The sequence below is a fragment of the Amphiura filiformis genome, unplaced genomic scaffold (assembly GCF_039555335.1).
Source record: "Amphiura filiformis unplaced genomic scaffold, Afil_fr2py scaffold_25, whole genome shotgun sequence".
Lineage (NCBI taxonomy): Eukaryota > Metazoa > Echinodermata > Ophiuroidea > Amphilepidida > Amphiuridae > Amphiura > Amphiura filiformis.
Window position 1 is genome coordinate 777579 of NW_027305489.1, and position 16177 is coordinate 793755.

The 16177-nt window shown below is 35.5% G+C and overlaps 2 protein-coding genes across 2 annotated transcripts in view; both read right to left on the reverse strand.

The window, feature by feature from the left end:
- Positions 1 to 5733: 5733 nt before the first annotated feature.
- LOC140143691 (uncharacterized) lies at positions 5734 to 11660 on the reverse strand. The gene is made up of 4 exons (XM_072165506.1): positions 11401 to 11660; positions 10905 to 11192; positions 7976 to 8124; positions 5734 to 6206 (listed from the first exon to the last, which is right to left on the reverse strand). Exons 1-4 carry the CDS (start codon positions 11632 to 11634, stop codon positions 6146 to 6148), a joined length of 732 nt encoding a protein of 243 aa, XP_072021607.1. The 5' UTR covers positions 11635 to 11660; the 3' UTR covers positions 5734 to 6145.
- Positions 11661 to 11687: 27 nt separating this feature from the next.
- The window catches only part of LOC140143635 (probable ATP-dependent DNA helicase HFM1), a 62019-nt gene continuing 57529 nt past the window's right edge, over positions 11688 to 16177 (reverse strand). Inside the window, 5 exon segments of the mRNA XM_072165450.1 lie at positions 11688 to 11743; positions 12143 to 12334; positions 12833 to 13000; positions 13724 to 13943; positions 14912 to 15084. Of these exon segments, the coding sequence (XP_072021551.1) occupies positions 11688 to 11743; positions 12143 to 12334; positions 12833 to 13000; positions 13724 to 13943; positions 14912 to 15084 (809 nt within the window).

The window sequence follows — 16177 nt, forward strand, 5'->3', positions numbered from 1 at the left end:
ATTATTATGTAATACGGTACTTTGCCTTTCCCATCATCAGAAACATGGCTCTGGAGCTCCCAAAGCCATCCTTCATGTTTTTATCGCACATGCACCATTTTATTTATCTTATTCTTCATTTTGAGACAACTCGCCCTCTTCAAGTTAATTTTCTGTTTAACACCTTTTGATGATTTCTTCTTGGACAAGAATGTAATGTGGAGTCTTCTTACAAATTACCAAGTTCATTATGGGCATTGTGCAAAATATTGCAATAATATGTGTGGGAAGTGTTACTTGATGATATACCTCTAGCTGTGCATATGGCCAGTATATGACACAAGTTGTTTAAACACAAGTGAAATTTTTCAAAATTTGGGTCGGTGGGGGAGGGCAACACAACAATATTTTTGTTTGGCCTTAACTCGCAGCTGTTAAAGGAGTGAAAGACTTATACCAAATTTTGGAACTTTTTGAATAAAATCATTGAATTTCTCAGTGTTTACTTTTGTTTTGTGGCAAAACTTGTGTTTTGGCCAGAATATTGTACATTCTTAGCCCATGGCTGTGGCTTAGCTTGCGCTTGTTAGCGCTGAATTTCATTGGTTTCTGCATGCTGTCTATCTCACGGTAGACGGCAGCAGCTGCAATGTCATGGAAGACGCTGATCAAGGCTAACTACACTAGAAGAATGTAAGCAAACACTTAAATTGTGTGTAGCACTTTCATATCCAGGGACATTTTATTTTATTGTTAATTTTGATCCAAATAACAACAAATGTACCCATATTTATACATAAGTAACACAAAACAATAAACAGTTTTCAACCTTATTTGGTAATAAATAATTATATATCACAATATAATCTCCATAAAAACTGAAAAAACTCCATATCAGTTCTTCCAGATTAAAGAATCTGGAAGACTTGATCTTGAGTTTTTTACCATATGAAATTTGTGTTATTGTGTCCAAAAAAGTATTTAAGTGAAAAACTGAAGCCTTAATGTACGATCTTTTTAAATGTTTACTTTTTCTTTCAAAATTATGCAATCATTATGAAAGTTCCCAATACATTTGGACGCGAAAAAAACATTGGAGATTTGCAAAGAAACAATATCATAAACTTCACCTCTATCATTTAAAATATCTCACACTTTTATATATATATATATATATATTAGACTTTATTTCAACACGGAAAGCCCAATTCAACAAAAGTTGTTCTTCCTTATTATGACACCGAGTGCAGCCTCAGAGTTGAGCGTATCTAAACTAGCTTCGCAGGAGACTAAGATGTGCGATCGTTCCGACATATTATCATAATCTGAAAATTATGATAAAATGTCGGACCAACTGAAAATCATTCCGTTTTACTACAAATAGGGCGAATTTGACAGTTTGCTCATGTAAGTTGGAACATGTGTAAGTATTACAAATATGCCAAAAAATTGGTTTTGAAAAAATGAAGGTATATTCTGAAAAAAGATTGTACATTAAGGCTTTAAGCTAAAAATCTGGACCATATTCAGATTACTTGAATCATTTTGCATTTTAACAATACATACTTTAATAAACGTTGCAAATCGGCTAAATAAAAGGTGCACTTTGTTAGCCACATCCCCCTCCCAACTGTACCCAGAATAACTTTTTTTTATACCATCAATAACATAGCACTACATATGTGACCATCCACCACAACTGAGCCCGGATGTCTCCAGTGCCATTATTGAGATATGCTCCATTGAGAGGATTTATTGACTGTTTTATTGATTTTTCGCTACTTAAATGTCAAGTACATCATTTTAAGCTAATTTCAAGCAGAATATTTTGGTTGAATATCTCAAAAATGATGATTGGCGACTTCAGGGCTCAGTTATGCTGGATGGTCACATATTGTGTATATCCCTTTTTGTTTAACAAACGCATCATTCAATATTTATTTTCTTCTATCGACAGACAGAAATTACAACACAGTGGACTACGAGGCACTGTTAATACATGCACTTATGCGTAACTCGGAAAGTCAATATCCAAATACAATGATATTTTGAAGATAAGATTATCATGGATATCTATTAAGAGGATGCTAAAATCACAAAATGCTCCTTTTAAGAAGTTACAATACATGCCATTTATGCAATTTTAAAACAGCTACCTTAAACAATTCAGGTTAGCCAGAATTGTGAATAATAATAATACGACATATTTAGATAACCACATTTTTTACCACAAGGAAATTCAATGCTCATACAAGCCCTGAAAAGATAATTATAAATGCTATATTATGCACAGTTCAATAATATATACAATTAAAATACACTATCAAAAGACAAGAGAACAATAAATAACTTGAAATTGCTTATTAAGTCCACCGATTTTCAAAATTCAAAATGTCTGTGAGAGGAAAGTTATTAGTGTCTCACATAACAAGAGTATTTCCTTGTGAGGTACACAAGATGTCAGAAAAAAGAGTGAAAAGGTGGGATTTTTCCATGTTGTTCACACACTTGTTACTGTTTTGCTTGTTTTTATTAAATTTGGGGATAGAATCTTTCTTACATAGACTAACAAAAAAATGTATTCTCATTTGGCTATTTTTCTGTTGGTGAGCGTATTCTTACTTTTCAATTGCTGTTTGCAGCATAGGAGCGCAAAGCTTTCCATTTTTACTGTAGTAGAAATTGTGTACATACCGTAAACGTTCGCCTAATGGCGCTTTTGGATTCTTAAAAATGTGAGAGCGCCATCCTTGTAAAATCTCAACAGCATTAAGGATACGTGTATGTCAAATTGAGCAACCTGGACATAATGCCTCAGAAAAAAATATCGTGACATGACCCAATACTTTAGGTCACTAGGTTAGTTGCTAGAGCAGCAAATATTTTGGGGTTTCTTCAGGTATTCTTCATTTGTAAATCGATTCATACGTTATACCAAACTCATTTTGGTAAATCTTTTAATAACATTGTAATTTCTTCATATTTTTTTTATATTCTTCAGTTCAAAATTACACCTTTCTATTGTCTGACCCGTTAGCTCAGTCGGTAGAGGGTGCGCCTTGAATGGTGAATGGTACTTGTTCGAATCTTGACTTCTGCTCCCACTTTTATGTGAAGAAGGGTCAAGAAATGTTTTGGATTTTGTCCCCATTTTACTGAACGAATATTGTGAATTTTTTTTAATTTAATTTTAATTTTCTTATTTTTTTTTTAGATAAATAGGCACTGCGAACAAACGGCAACAAAAACCGCTGACAAGATTTGCTCCAACCTGCTACCTATCACTATCAATGCGTGATATATTCCACTACATTTAACAGTTAAATGACCTTTGAAAAATAGGTTTTTTCAAATTGTGTAACTACATTACTTTATCCATTTATGCATTATAAATGATCAGCTATTTTTTCTTTTCTTAAAAGGATCGAACCCAAATAGATCAGACCATTGATCATAAACTATCAGACCACGAAGTAGTCACGTAACTCCGTGATGGTATCGGAACCAAGCACTGTTTGTATGGCGATCATTACGATCACGCTATTTTGGTATGCCTTTTTTGTGTACTGATTGTTCCGATCGTGGTTCGTTACTTAAGCGCGTGATCCCGTTGACATAGTAACATTACGTAACTTCAATACCGGGCTTCGATACTGAATAGTTGTTGAGTGCACATAATATGGAAAGCCATTGGGGTATTGTATGCCTTCCAAAGCGCCTTATAACATGTTCTCATTGTGTTGTGGAATCCTAGCCAGTATTCAATGATAGCTATAGAGGCCTTGCGTTTATCGATTGGCTCCAAACAAAGGATTTGAACCGGTTTCTTCCCGTAATCATGGCGCCAGTGCAGTCCATTCAATCAAATGTTGTCATCAACCTATTTGATCGTAGTGCATTTTGTTATGTGTGTGAGACGAACTGTCGCGGTAGATGCAATCATGCTTTTGTTGAATGCATTTGAGTAGTCCGCCATATTTACGGGAGGATACGTCATATGCACAGCCTCTATTCAGTTGGTCGTTGTATGATTTTGTTCGTTCACTCATTCAAATTTTATTTATATCATTTGAAGACTGAGCCTATTATGATACATCCTCCGTGGAACAGTTTCAAACAAATATAGCTAGGGATTATTGGGGCAGAGGTTATCTTTTGAATCCTCTTAGAGGGCTATCATTTTTTTTTTTTTTTTTTTTTTTAAATTTACAAAAATCTGCGTCAATAAAATTGCGCACCCCCTATTTCGGCAACAAAAATTTTATGATCCCAAACCCCAAAATTGTATTTAAATCAGTCTTTTTGAATAAAATAACACACTTTCTGTGGTCATCTTCTCACTCCCTACATTTTGGTCATAAAACATTTTATGACCCCTCCTATTATTCTTTCCAAGACTTAATGACCCCCGTATATTTGGGACCCCCCTTTCGAATAAAATGATATACCTCTTATGACCACTGATGCATAGGCAAGGACACTGCATGCTTGAATTGAAAGACTTGTGCATGCGCGACAGTTCGTCTCACACACATAACAAATGCCTATACAATCAAATAGGTTCATTACAACATTTGATTGAATGGATTGAGTTACTCTAAAATGAAAATGAAAAAAGACACATACAAGATAAAATAATAAAATTATATAAACAATGTTAAAGATAAAATCAAGAAAATAGAGAATAAAATTTCCTCAAATCAGAAAAAAAAACATTGACAGACATCATAATCTGTCAGAAATTACTGCATGAGATTCGAACCATCAATCTTCACAAGTTCTCTTTATCCTCGCACTATAGTCTAATGCTCTGCTCACTGGGCCTAGCAACGTATCAGGTGAATGATTACCGCATTATCATGAACAAGTTTGTTTGATCTTGTTCATGTGTCGATAGGTTTCACCCTTTAACTACACGTACCCTTAATGATCAGTGATAATAGTCGGCTTTTACAGGGATGGCGCTCTCTCATTTCCATGAACTCCATAGCGCCATTAGGCGAACGTTTACGGTATCATTTTAAGACAGTTATCCTGTTGGTCTTTTTGTTCAATATAAATGATGTACCTTTTCATCTGAACTGTATACAACAAGAGGATAATAATCATTGTTTAGGGTTTTAAAACATTAAATGAACAACACTGAATGAGCAAGATTTTACAGTACAGATGCCACTGGTTTAGAGTGGGCAGAGTTTTGAAAATTATACTATATCAACATGCACGACATTTTACAATCTAATAGAACTATTAGACACAATTACATATAATAAAATAATTTGCAGTTGACTTGTTGTTTTTCCATTTGGCGAAGTAAAAAACCTGTCTTTGTTTGTTTTTGTTTTTTCTGGAAGCTAAAATGACCCATTAATACCAACGTAAGCTTGATAAATCTTGCAAAAATTAGGGTTTTTTCATAGATTTTCAGTTAAAATCAGTAAGTTTGGCCAAAAAATGGCTGATTTTGCATGATTTTAGCAAAATTTAAAAAAATCTTGGTCAGTCAGGCCTGTAAAATAGGGTGTTTTTGTTATCACCTTATTATGTATAATTATACATATAATATAACATTAAAATTGTCAAACATCAAGGTATAGATAATATATTACTTTACATTGTATTTACATTGGTATTATATCATTATTTGAAATATATCTTGAAACTCAACTTCAAACAACATACGTTGAAATTATTTTGGAAACCTATAAATGCTCACATTTTATGACAATTGTATTGCCTAGCAAAGCTAACTTTCAGGCAGATTGTGTTTTTATCACCTTCACAAATGGCCAGAGAAGATATCTTACCCTTCCCATAATCCTTTGCAACATGATGCATCACCTCACTACATCTAATGACAACCCAATTATAATAATTGTTCCCTTTATATTCATGTTGAGAATAGACTGGCTAAACATGTGTTGATAGTTAAGAAATAAACACATTCTGCAAGATCTGGATGTGGCAGTGCTCTGATCATTCAGGTACTTTTTGTCACTATTGACCCACGTGTCACTAGATACCAAATTAGTACAGAAATTTAAAATGGAAGAAATGCATTATGGGAAGTGTAAAATATCTACTCTGAGAAATGGTGTACTGATTTTTCATTCATGTTTCTCAGTTGTTTTCATCCACTCTAACTGTTCAGCTAATACTTGTATATTTAGAATATTCCTTGGAATATGCTGTCAAAGGTTTGATGCACATCTTCACTTTCTGTTATTCTGCAAAGTTAAAAGTTAATAAACAAACAAGAAGATTAGTTTATCAATGTCTTTGCAGTGAAATGATATGTCTAAATGTAATCAAATGGGCTATTCCAGTTGAAATCTATACACCCACTAAGGACGGCTTGACCTTACCTCCTGTGCATATTTTTCAAATGGGGTTAACTGAATAGATGACTCCATTTGAAATCCTCACCACCTTTGTGAGAGATTAAGATCATGTCTTCCAGCACAATTGATTAATTTACAAAGACATCAAGTTTTCATAATGGTCACACTGTTATTTTTGTAAGGCTCAAGTATTCAGGTACAATAGACGAATCCAACGAGCCAAGTCATGGTCAGGATTTGGTCGGCCATGACTGGGTCCCCGCAGCACCAAACTGGTGTTGTGACTGCCCAATTGGGTGGATTAAAGCCGCTTAAAATTCGATGTTAGATTCTTTTGTGTTGTAAACTGTCATCATTCTTTTGTCTACGTGTAACACGGGTGATAGAATGCAGTTTAAAATACCCTCCATCATGAAAGCCAACTTGGGTACGCACAGATATTTATAAAGACCACACACTTATGGCGCAACTGAGCACATCTTTTGAAAATTGACAAATCGTGTTGTTCCACAAAAAGTATGCTGACACAATGGTAGACAGAAGGACTGAGAAGGTACATCCTCTCATGATCGAGAATAAGATATTTTGCCTATAAGCCTTAACCGATTTCAAGCCTTCCCTAACAATAGGTACACAATTTAATTTCCTGTGCTGTATAACAATCCAACTTGACAATTTTCCCATTTTATAACACACATGCTACTCTCATGTCCTGTGTACAAAATTTACTACATGTGTAGGCCCTACATGTTTGAACTCAAGTTCATATCATGCACAATTATAACAAAATTTGATGTTTTAAGAAACATGAATGCTAAAGTTTGAGTCTTTATGAAAATTCAAGAATATCAAACATCTTCCAAATTTCATTTCCTTAAAATTTTGGAAAAGTTTGTCGGCTCATATTCCTTTTGGAAAGCCATTTTAAGTCAAACTTGAAATCTGTTTTTGATATTTACAAGTAGAATTCATTGATATGGTAACATTTGGTTAATACTACTGAATTTGATATAAATAAATGTTTTACACATATAAATTTATTTTTATGTGTATACCTTTTTATTACATGCCTATGACATTTTTTGTGGTGGAGTGTGCCTGGTGTGAGTGTGAGGTGAGAAATCAAGTGTATTATCTTTTTTCCTTTCAGGCTTGGTATATTGTATTTTTTCATTTTGTGTACCTGTTTTTATATATTTAGGCCCTTTAAGTGTTTCAGGGGGCACAACATTTTACAGGCTTTTGCTTCTAGTTGTGTCTCCTCCATCGTTTTTATCATGTTTGTTATTTGTATGTTTTAATTTTTGATGGAAATACATTTGATTGATTGATTGATTGAAAGATACACTTGTAAGCCCAAGTATTATATATTTTTTTCTGATGAATAAATAAATTGCTTGAACGAGTGGGTGGTGCAATCCATTTCTGTAGCACCTGATGGAAATGTTAAAATATTTACATTATTCGCAATATATATCTGGACAATTTTAAGACATGCAAATTAGGTTCTTAAAAATCTGGCAGGTGCAAAGATGTGGGGGGGGGTATATTTGACATCCCTTTGGAAATGTTACCCTCCTTGAGACTCATACTCATTGCACAGCTCCTAATGTAAGCTCAATACACCCCCACACACACCCCTTAAAACAACTTACCTGCTGGTCTCTGTTGTGAAAAATGACTTAGCTTTAGTTTGATCTTTCCCCATGGTAGTTTGACTTAGAATTGAAGAAGGCCGTTTGGCAGATACATCATGGCTGATTGAGAGTCGGCTACATCTAGAGGGTATCATGTCAGGACTTAGCTGTAAAAAATATTGAGATGCGGTTTTACATGAATTAGACTGATTGGTGTGGAAAGAGGAACTTCCAACACCTGCTAAATCTAGATGACATCATGCCAGGGCTTAGCTACAAGATGAGATGGGGTTGTATAATGATAATAAAAATAATAATATACAGGATTTTGACATTTTGTGTAGGCAAAATGGCTGCACGTAGCCACCTCAAATATTTTGTTTTTCAAAAAATAAACATGGCAGGCCTAAAAATCATACTTCATCTTAAAGTTGACACTCTAATGATTATTATTGTAATACTTTTAACGTCATAGCTCATACACAAATGTACTTTGTAAGTGTTTCAATTTGTGTTCAATTTCATGAGCATGAGGTTTTTTGGGAAAGAGGCCAGGAAAATATGGGGAGAGGGTCCGATTTCATTGCGATTTAAGCATATGTGTTACAAACAAACCAATGAAATAATGTACCTATTTATTCTTTCGATAGGTCCTCCTGATTTAAAACAGTAAGCTTACATGTTCACAGAATGTCAATGAAAATGATGGGGTAAATGTCGTCTTTTTTGCAACAACAATATTAATTTAGTGTGCCAATATATTGACACAATTATTCCCTACATTATTTCTTTGAAGTATCAGCTAACACATGCATATCAAAATTTTATGAATCAGCTACGTGAAACATTAAAAATAATTTATTTCATCTCAGCATATCAGGCCAAATGGTCCAAAATGGAGTTCTGAGATATCCACACATTTAGTTTCAAGTACTCACATTTTCTGCTATTTCACAGTATCAATTCACAATCCCATAATATTCCAGGTGCAGTGCTCCTGTATTACTACTGATAATCCTTACTGCATGGGAAGTATCAATTGATTTTCACAAAACTTGCAGAAATTGACAAATTTCTGCCAAAACTTCCACACTATCAATATCATGTTCAAACCATGTGCTAACTTGTTTACAATGCTAGTTAATGTTGCCAGGGCCAAGGTGATAGTACTTATTTTATTGATTTTGTCTAGTATAGTGCTGGTTGAATACTCATGCTCCACTGTGTATATGCTTCAGTGATTTTAGCAATCAAATGAAAATGATAGGGTTGCCAGTTCATGCGCTGGAATAATAATCACTATAAGGGGCACATCACTAAATAAATGTCCCATTGAAATACATGTGAAAATACAATAAAGTAACTAGGTGCATAATAATTATGAGTCCTGGGGAGGGTAGAATGGGGAGGGGAGCAGTTTTGGCAAACATTTACAGTGCATCTTTATAAGGCTTAGGAAACACTACAGAAACATTCAAATCTGCATCATAATATCTAGGCCATTTAAAGTTTCCACATTGGCAAAGTTAGGCTGGCCGAGAGCAGGGCCAGGGGAGGATGACAGGAAATGTTGGCATACCTTTTAAAATCTAACCCACGGGCCCCCCATGTATATTTGGGATTCCCCCTTCCAAAGAAAATTATAGCCCCTCACACCTTCTCTTTCTTCCATGAGTTACACCAAATGCGGAAGGATTTAGTGTAGTGTCCCCTTAAAACAAGAACTGTCTTTAAAAATGAATTAGTGCTGTGGGATATCTAGAGCAAATATTGATACACAAAAATAATTTCAAAAATACTTTGTTGATACAATTTTTTCAATCTACATCTCTGAGATGTTTAATATATACATATACTTCATAAATAAAAATTAAAAAACAAAAGACAAGTTGAGTGGAATTTTCACCCTCCGTAACCTTAATCCATGCTTTCACAGCAATTTTGCGCTAAATTTGTAGAAATTCATTTCCCTCCTGCCTCAAAAAAATCCTGGCGCCGCCACTGCTAGCAATGCAACTGCTAGCAATGCAACTGCTATACTTTGGTTTACCTTAAGTTTGGTAGCAATATCAATGCTTTTTGTACCTTAAGCGTGAAGATAGACATTCCTTACAAACATGCGTGTAGGCTTTGAGTGACAAACTTTACATGTGTGATTCAATAGGGAAAATATGCATCTACATTACTACCAAATGTGTGGTGAAGTATAATATGATAAATATGATACTAACATTACATTCTCCCTACTACAATATCGCCATGCTTTCAGGGACTGCCTTTTGATGAGAGCGAGATCAATCGCTCTCTACTGCTCTCCTTAAATCTGATATAGGAGAGTGATTTGTAGCTCTCCTTAATTGACCATTCGCTCCTTTACATTCTATTGTAAATGCTCTAAACAGCTCTCCTTGGAGGCTCCAGAACGACTGACCAGAAGAGTTATTTAAAGCCTCCTGCGAATACCAAAAGACAGTCCGTGTGCTTTCTTGAAAATTGAATGTGTAGCAAATTTGTGCGTATGATCAGTAGTTGAACATTACGACGTTTCGGTCCACTCTTGGTGACACTATATTTGGCATTGATTAATGTTACATTCAAATATATATCATGGGATTTTTGTTATGGAAGTTATATTCAATCATTTTTTGAACATGCTAAAACAGAGTTAAGTTTATCATGTTTGATGAGTGGTGTTGCCATAGTGGGGCATTTGCATCCTCCCTAGTCAGAAAAATAAATCACTAAAAAACCTACTACTTTGGGGGAAAATTGACCATTTTTTAAGCATATTTTCAAATTTTGCCCCCAGAAAAAAATCCTGACAAATTCATAAATGCACACTAAGAAGAGCAGAATAGAAATTTAGCTCAATACAAATCAAATCAAAAAATGTTTAAGCATGCAAAATATCATTCCTACATGCCATCATTTGAGAAAATAATCTTACCTGCTCCTGACTATATTTAGCTTCTTCAGCTTCCACAGATTTCATCAACATATCATCTGGACTAGACATGCTTGATACGACACTAAACCCTGCACTATGTACACTCTCTACATCACCACCATCATCAGAAAGCACTATCACTGCAGGAGACTTTAGACTCATTGGTGAGCTGTTAACACTTAAGATTTCTGGGCTCTCTCTTGGTGTTGATGTGTTCCATTGCTGGCTCACTGACAAAGGCATGTCAGGTTTGGAGTATTGAGGATAGGATGTTTGGTAGGAAGGTAGCTGAAAATGAATAATGAAAATTATAGTATTAAATTAAAGAAGGTCCAAATTACAAATATAAGTTAACAAAGAGACCACTTTTCATGATAATTCAAAATAGCCTGAAAAATGCAGGTTGGGATGCATGTAAGCATGGGGGGGGGGTCTACATTTTGGAAATTCCGCAACCCTGCAAAAATATCCTATACAAATATATTAGACAGCTTACCTGACCCTGATGTCCATAGTGAGATGAAGACATCTTCTGAGGCTGAGTATAAAGTGGTTGGTAGGATGATGCAGGTATCTTCTGGTATGATGCAGGCATCTGTTGATAAGATGATGGTGGCATCTTCTGTAATGATGCTTGGTTTGATCTGGGCATGTTGATCTTCTGGTATGATGCAGGCATCTTCTGTGATGATGATGATGGTTGCATCTTCTGGTATGACGATGGTAGCATCTTCTGTGATGACGCTTGGTTTGTTCTGGGCATACTAGACATCTGGTTTAGCATCACATGTCTTGCTGATGTGAAGTCACTCTTGCTATAAGATTGCTCTTCTTTCGTTCTGAAAATGTAAAAAATTAGATAAAGGATTCTAAGCATCATTGAATAGATTTGCAGGGGAAAATGCTCAGATGCAGTGTCCGAAATAAAGAAAATATGGAGGTTGTCCCGAGGATAACTAAAGCATAAATTCTGCTTGTCCTCAAAACATTTTGGTTGTCCCCAAAATGTGTCATTCAAATATTACAATCAAACATGAAGTCCAAAGTCAAAATTTAATGTCAAGTTTTATATTTTACAAATAATGATTTTGGAGGTAAAATATAGTGGTTGTCCAGGGGATAAGTACATAGCTCAATATGGTTGTCCCCAGTGATTTTTGGACAAGAGGACAAGAGGGTGCTTATTTCGAACACTGCTCAGATGATAAGTGATGATGGAATGACATACCTTGTATTACTAATTGAAGTATTCCTTCTGTCATCATCACTATCTCCATCTACAGCTACAAAGGATGAAGCTGGGGGTTGAACTCTAGATGTTTTGTCTCTTACGGGTGATTTCCAGGCAAAAACCTTGCCCTGATGCCTAAATGATGACATGCTCACATTTTGCTGTTGGATGATGTTGTTGCCCTGCGATCTACACTCTTCTGATGAAACAAAACAAATAATAAACAGGTGTAGATTTGGGTTGGGATCTCTATATGGTCCAGATACACGATCTGTAACTGGAGGCTTTTGGAACTGCCAGAGAGCCTGAAAATGAGACCCTTGACCAACTCACATACTGCATACCACCTTTTTCCTGTCAGCCCCCCGAGCACAGGATCTCAGTTCTGGCTCACTCTTGTGGTACATAAGGAGAAAAGCATTGGGCTATTCCAGTTGAAATCCATATACCCCTTTATGGAACACATGACATTAACCTGGTGGAACAAATTCAACAGGATCGGTAGAATAAAATCAATCAAAGGTTCTTATTTCTGATCCAATAAACCTTCCATGCAGGGAGTGTGAATTTGAAATGGGATTCCTAAATGGGTTACTCCATCTGAAATCTACACCCCCTGTGTAAGAGATTAAGATCATGTCTTCCATTGGAGGTGTATGGATCTTAACTGGAATAGCCCATTGTTAGAGTAACATACCTTGTTGGTCTATGTGCGCATCCCCTTCACCTTGTAATATGTCACTCCAATCAACATCAAACGTAGGCAAGATATTATCACACTGCTCTATGTCAATGTCTGGATCATGCTCAGCACACTCCTTACTTCTGTTTATGCTGGTGTCAACTGCAGGGTTCTTTTTGGACTCTGCAGACGACAAATTTAAAAAAAATTAACCAAACAATTTCAGAATTGTAAATTTTCATGACCATATTTGGAATCAGCTTGAAAAATACATTAAAGGATGACTCCTGCAATCACAACATTATGCCTTATATAATAGAAAATTAATTATCAAATCAATGGTGGTCAATATGAGGTATGGTCAATATGAGTTTGTTTTGAATAAAATCATGTGATTAAATGATTGAAAATTATTTTTCTAACATATAAGTCATAATGTTGTGATTGCCAGAGATATCCTTTAAAATGAGTACAAACAAGCCTAGAATTGGTTCAGTGGTTCTTAAAATAGCTTTTGATATTTTGAGAAAATATCTCAAAACTTGGGATGATTTTTTTAAAGCCTATGGCTAGCACACAGAGCATTAACATTATGTGACATAGGCTATCGGTCTTAGTTCAATTCTCCCACATAAGGGACATACCAACTGGGGGAGGTGGAAGTTGTCCCTCCTGGCTCAAAATACTGTAACAAAATTGACCAAAGGTCGTAATTTCCATCTTACTTTGGTCCAGTTTTATGCCAAAATTGTCCTAATATTGACCCATTTTAGCGTTAATATTACAAATTTTTTACAAGCTTTGTGCAGATTTGTCCTGATAAATACATCTATAAGCAGGTCAGCAGGACGATTTGGAAATTTTCCTCCCTTGGCTCAGTGACCCTGCTACGCTGCTGGGACTTACCATCAACGTCAAAATTCTCCTCCTCATGGAACTGCTGTTGATGTCTTTGCTGATGATAGAGATCCAGGTGTTCCCAACCTCTACCAGAAGGCGTGGCTGGTATCTTGGGCGTGGTCACACTTAGTGATGTAGCAGGTGGTTGATTTGATCGTAGTAGAGATTCTCTTGGAGTGTAAGCAAATTTCTGTAAGTTGACGTCCCCCTTGTCATCTTGATTTGCCTTTGGGATCAATTCATCAATCAATCAATATTATGTTTCTTTATTAACATCAACTTCTATTCATATCTGTTTCAAACGTAGTTTGTCTTGTACTTATTTACCTCTCTATAATCTGTTTCAATATAATTCAAATAAAATAGTTTATAATTATTAAAATAATATTCAACTGAATAAAATAATATTCAACTGACTAAGAATGAGAATAAATGATATGAATTTTTCTTTCTATTATCCTCAAGTAGGTCCAATATTTTATTGTAGTGGATGCGGCTCAATTTTCAAAATATCCAGTGGACCTGCCTGTTGTCACACGGTAGAGGATAGTAAAAGCAAGTATTCCTATTGTTTATTCTCTGACTAGGCATAAGACCAACCCATTCTTGGCATAAGAAAGGCTGCCTCTCAATTTCCTGCTATTCTCTGAAATTAATAAGCGGTGGCCATTAATAAAGTAGGAAAATAAAAAGAAAGACCCTGAGTAATGAGTTACACTAAAGTTAATTTCTTTAAACTTCCGTGGTCCGAGCTGTGCGCCAAGCGTCTACGAGCGTACACACAGAAAAAATAAGCAATCACGCTGATTGGCTGATCAATGCACTTGACAACAAGTCGGTTGACCCATTGGTTGTCTGTTCGGTGCGTATTAGGCGGCCTTGTCACTTTTACGCGATCGCAATTCACCAGCGCGTACCCCGACCACGGAAGTTTAAAGAAAACAACTTTACTGCAATCATACTTGTGGATTGGTATACAATCAGCGTGAAGCACCTGTACTAGTTGCGCTTTGAGTAATGTGTGACTGGCGCGCGCTTATGTTAATTTACAAGAGTGTACGCAGGGACTTTATTGACTTTATTTAAGTCTCAAATATTGAATAGTTGTCGCCAATTATAAGTTAAACAAAGTATAGAGTCAGTTTTCAATCATTTCTTGATCCAAAATATTTTCAGCCGCTTTCTAGAACTAACCTTTATTCTTTTGAGAGCTGCAGGTGTTGATGGCATACCATGTGTCTTTGCATGTAACTGTGAGATATAACCATCCAATTTGCCATTCGTACTGCTGATATCTTGATGCCCTCGTGTTGCAGTACTTTGCAGCTGTAGCTGGGGTAGTGAAGTTTTTTTGCTCTTGTCATCTCCTGAAATTATAGATAAGAATAAAAAATATGTAAAAACCCCATTATCATGGGCCAAATTTTCTGGATTTTTCCCCCAACCCACAATTTCAATTTGACCCTCTAGAATGGATTATAGTTTAATATAACTGACCCACCAGGAACCCCCATTCATTGCCCAATTCATTTGTGCTTACACTTTGCACTCAATATCATTATATTGGTGATCAGACCAATCTCAAATTTGGGTGATTCCGACTTTTGGACCACCTAAGATATATAAGGTTAAAATTGCTCATTTACCAAATTAAACTTTCACAACCAACCAGGCTAAACATAAATCCTGGTGTAAACAAACAGATATATTTCAAATATTAATATAATTTGCATAGCGACACCCATTCATCTCTATGTCAAAGCGAATGTTGCATGATCAATTTGTGTTTCTATAACCTGATGGAAAAACGTGAATAAAAAATCCCGAGATATAACAGAAAATTGGCATCATCATTTTTAGATTGTAAGAAACAAATAAATAAACAAGGAAATGCAAGATAACAGATGCTCTTAATGTAGTTTCTTGCATTTGCATCTATTAATTTAGACAACAGCAAAAAAAACAGAGGAGCAAATTAATCGATAATCACGCATGCTGTGTGTGTGCACAATTACTCGGGTAATTCGGTCAGGAAAGTCATTTACATATGACGTCCTTCACATATGTTCCCACCATCCAATCATATTTTTAGTTTCACATACCATATAAGGATATAGTGGGCGTGCCTGAAAAAAATCCCAGGGATGTAGGTCAAGGGTTATCCTTCCACTTGCTGATGAATATAACAGTACTTTGGTGCAAATTTCACATGTGATTCAAACACTTTTCTGAAAATGATTGTTCTGACATTGTCTCATACATGTAAACCTTCGCTATTCTTCTGAATAAAATTTTTTATGAAAATTACAGGTGTCTTAGAAAAGTTTATATACCTCATCTAAAGATTCCCGCCATCTGATTGGTTAAAAGCTAGTTTTGACTATGCCTGCAAAAGTAACTATTCCCCCGGGCATAGTTCAGCGTGTGCTTTGTTCCCAGCTTAAAATGATATTACACAAG

Bases quoted from the DNA above. Each gene is read 5' to 3' on its own strand.
- LOC140143691 (XM_072165506.1), bottom strand. From the start codon at position 11,634: ATGCTACCATCGTCATACCAGAAGATGCAACCATCATCATCATCACAG. The intron at 11,193-11,400 runs GTAAGCTGTCTA...ATTCATTTTCAG, and splicing joins ACTATGGACATCAGGGTCAG to CTACCTTCCTACCAAACATC. The intron at 8,125-10,904 runs GTAAGATTATTT...TATTTTTTACAG, and splicing joins CTAAATATAGTCAGGAGCAG to CTAAGTCCTGACATGATACC.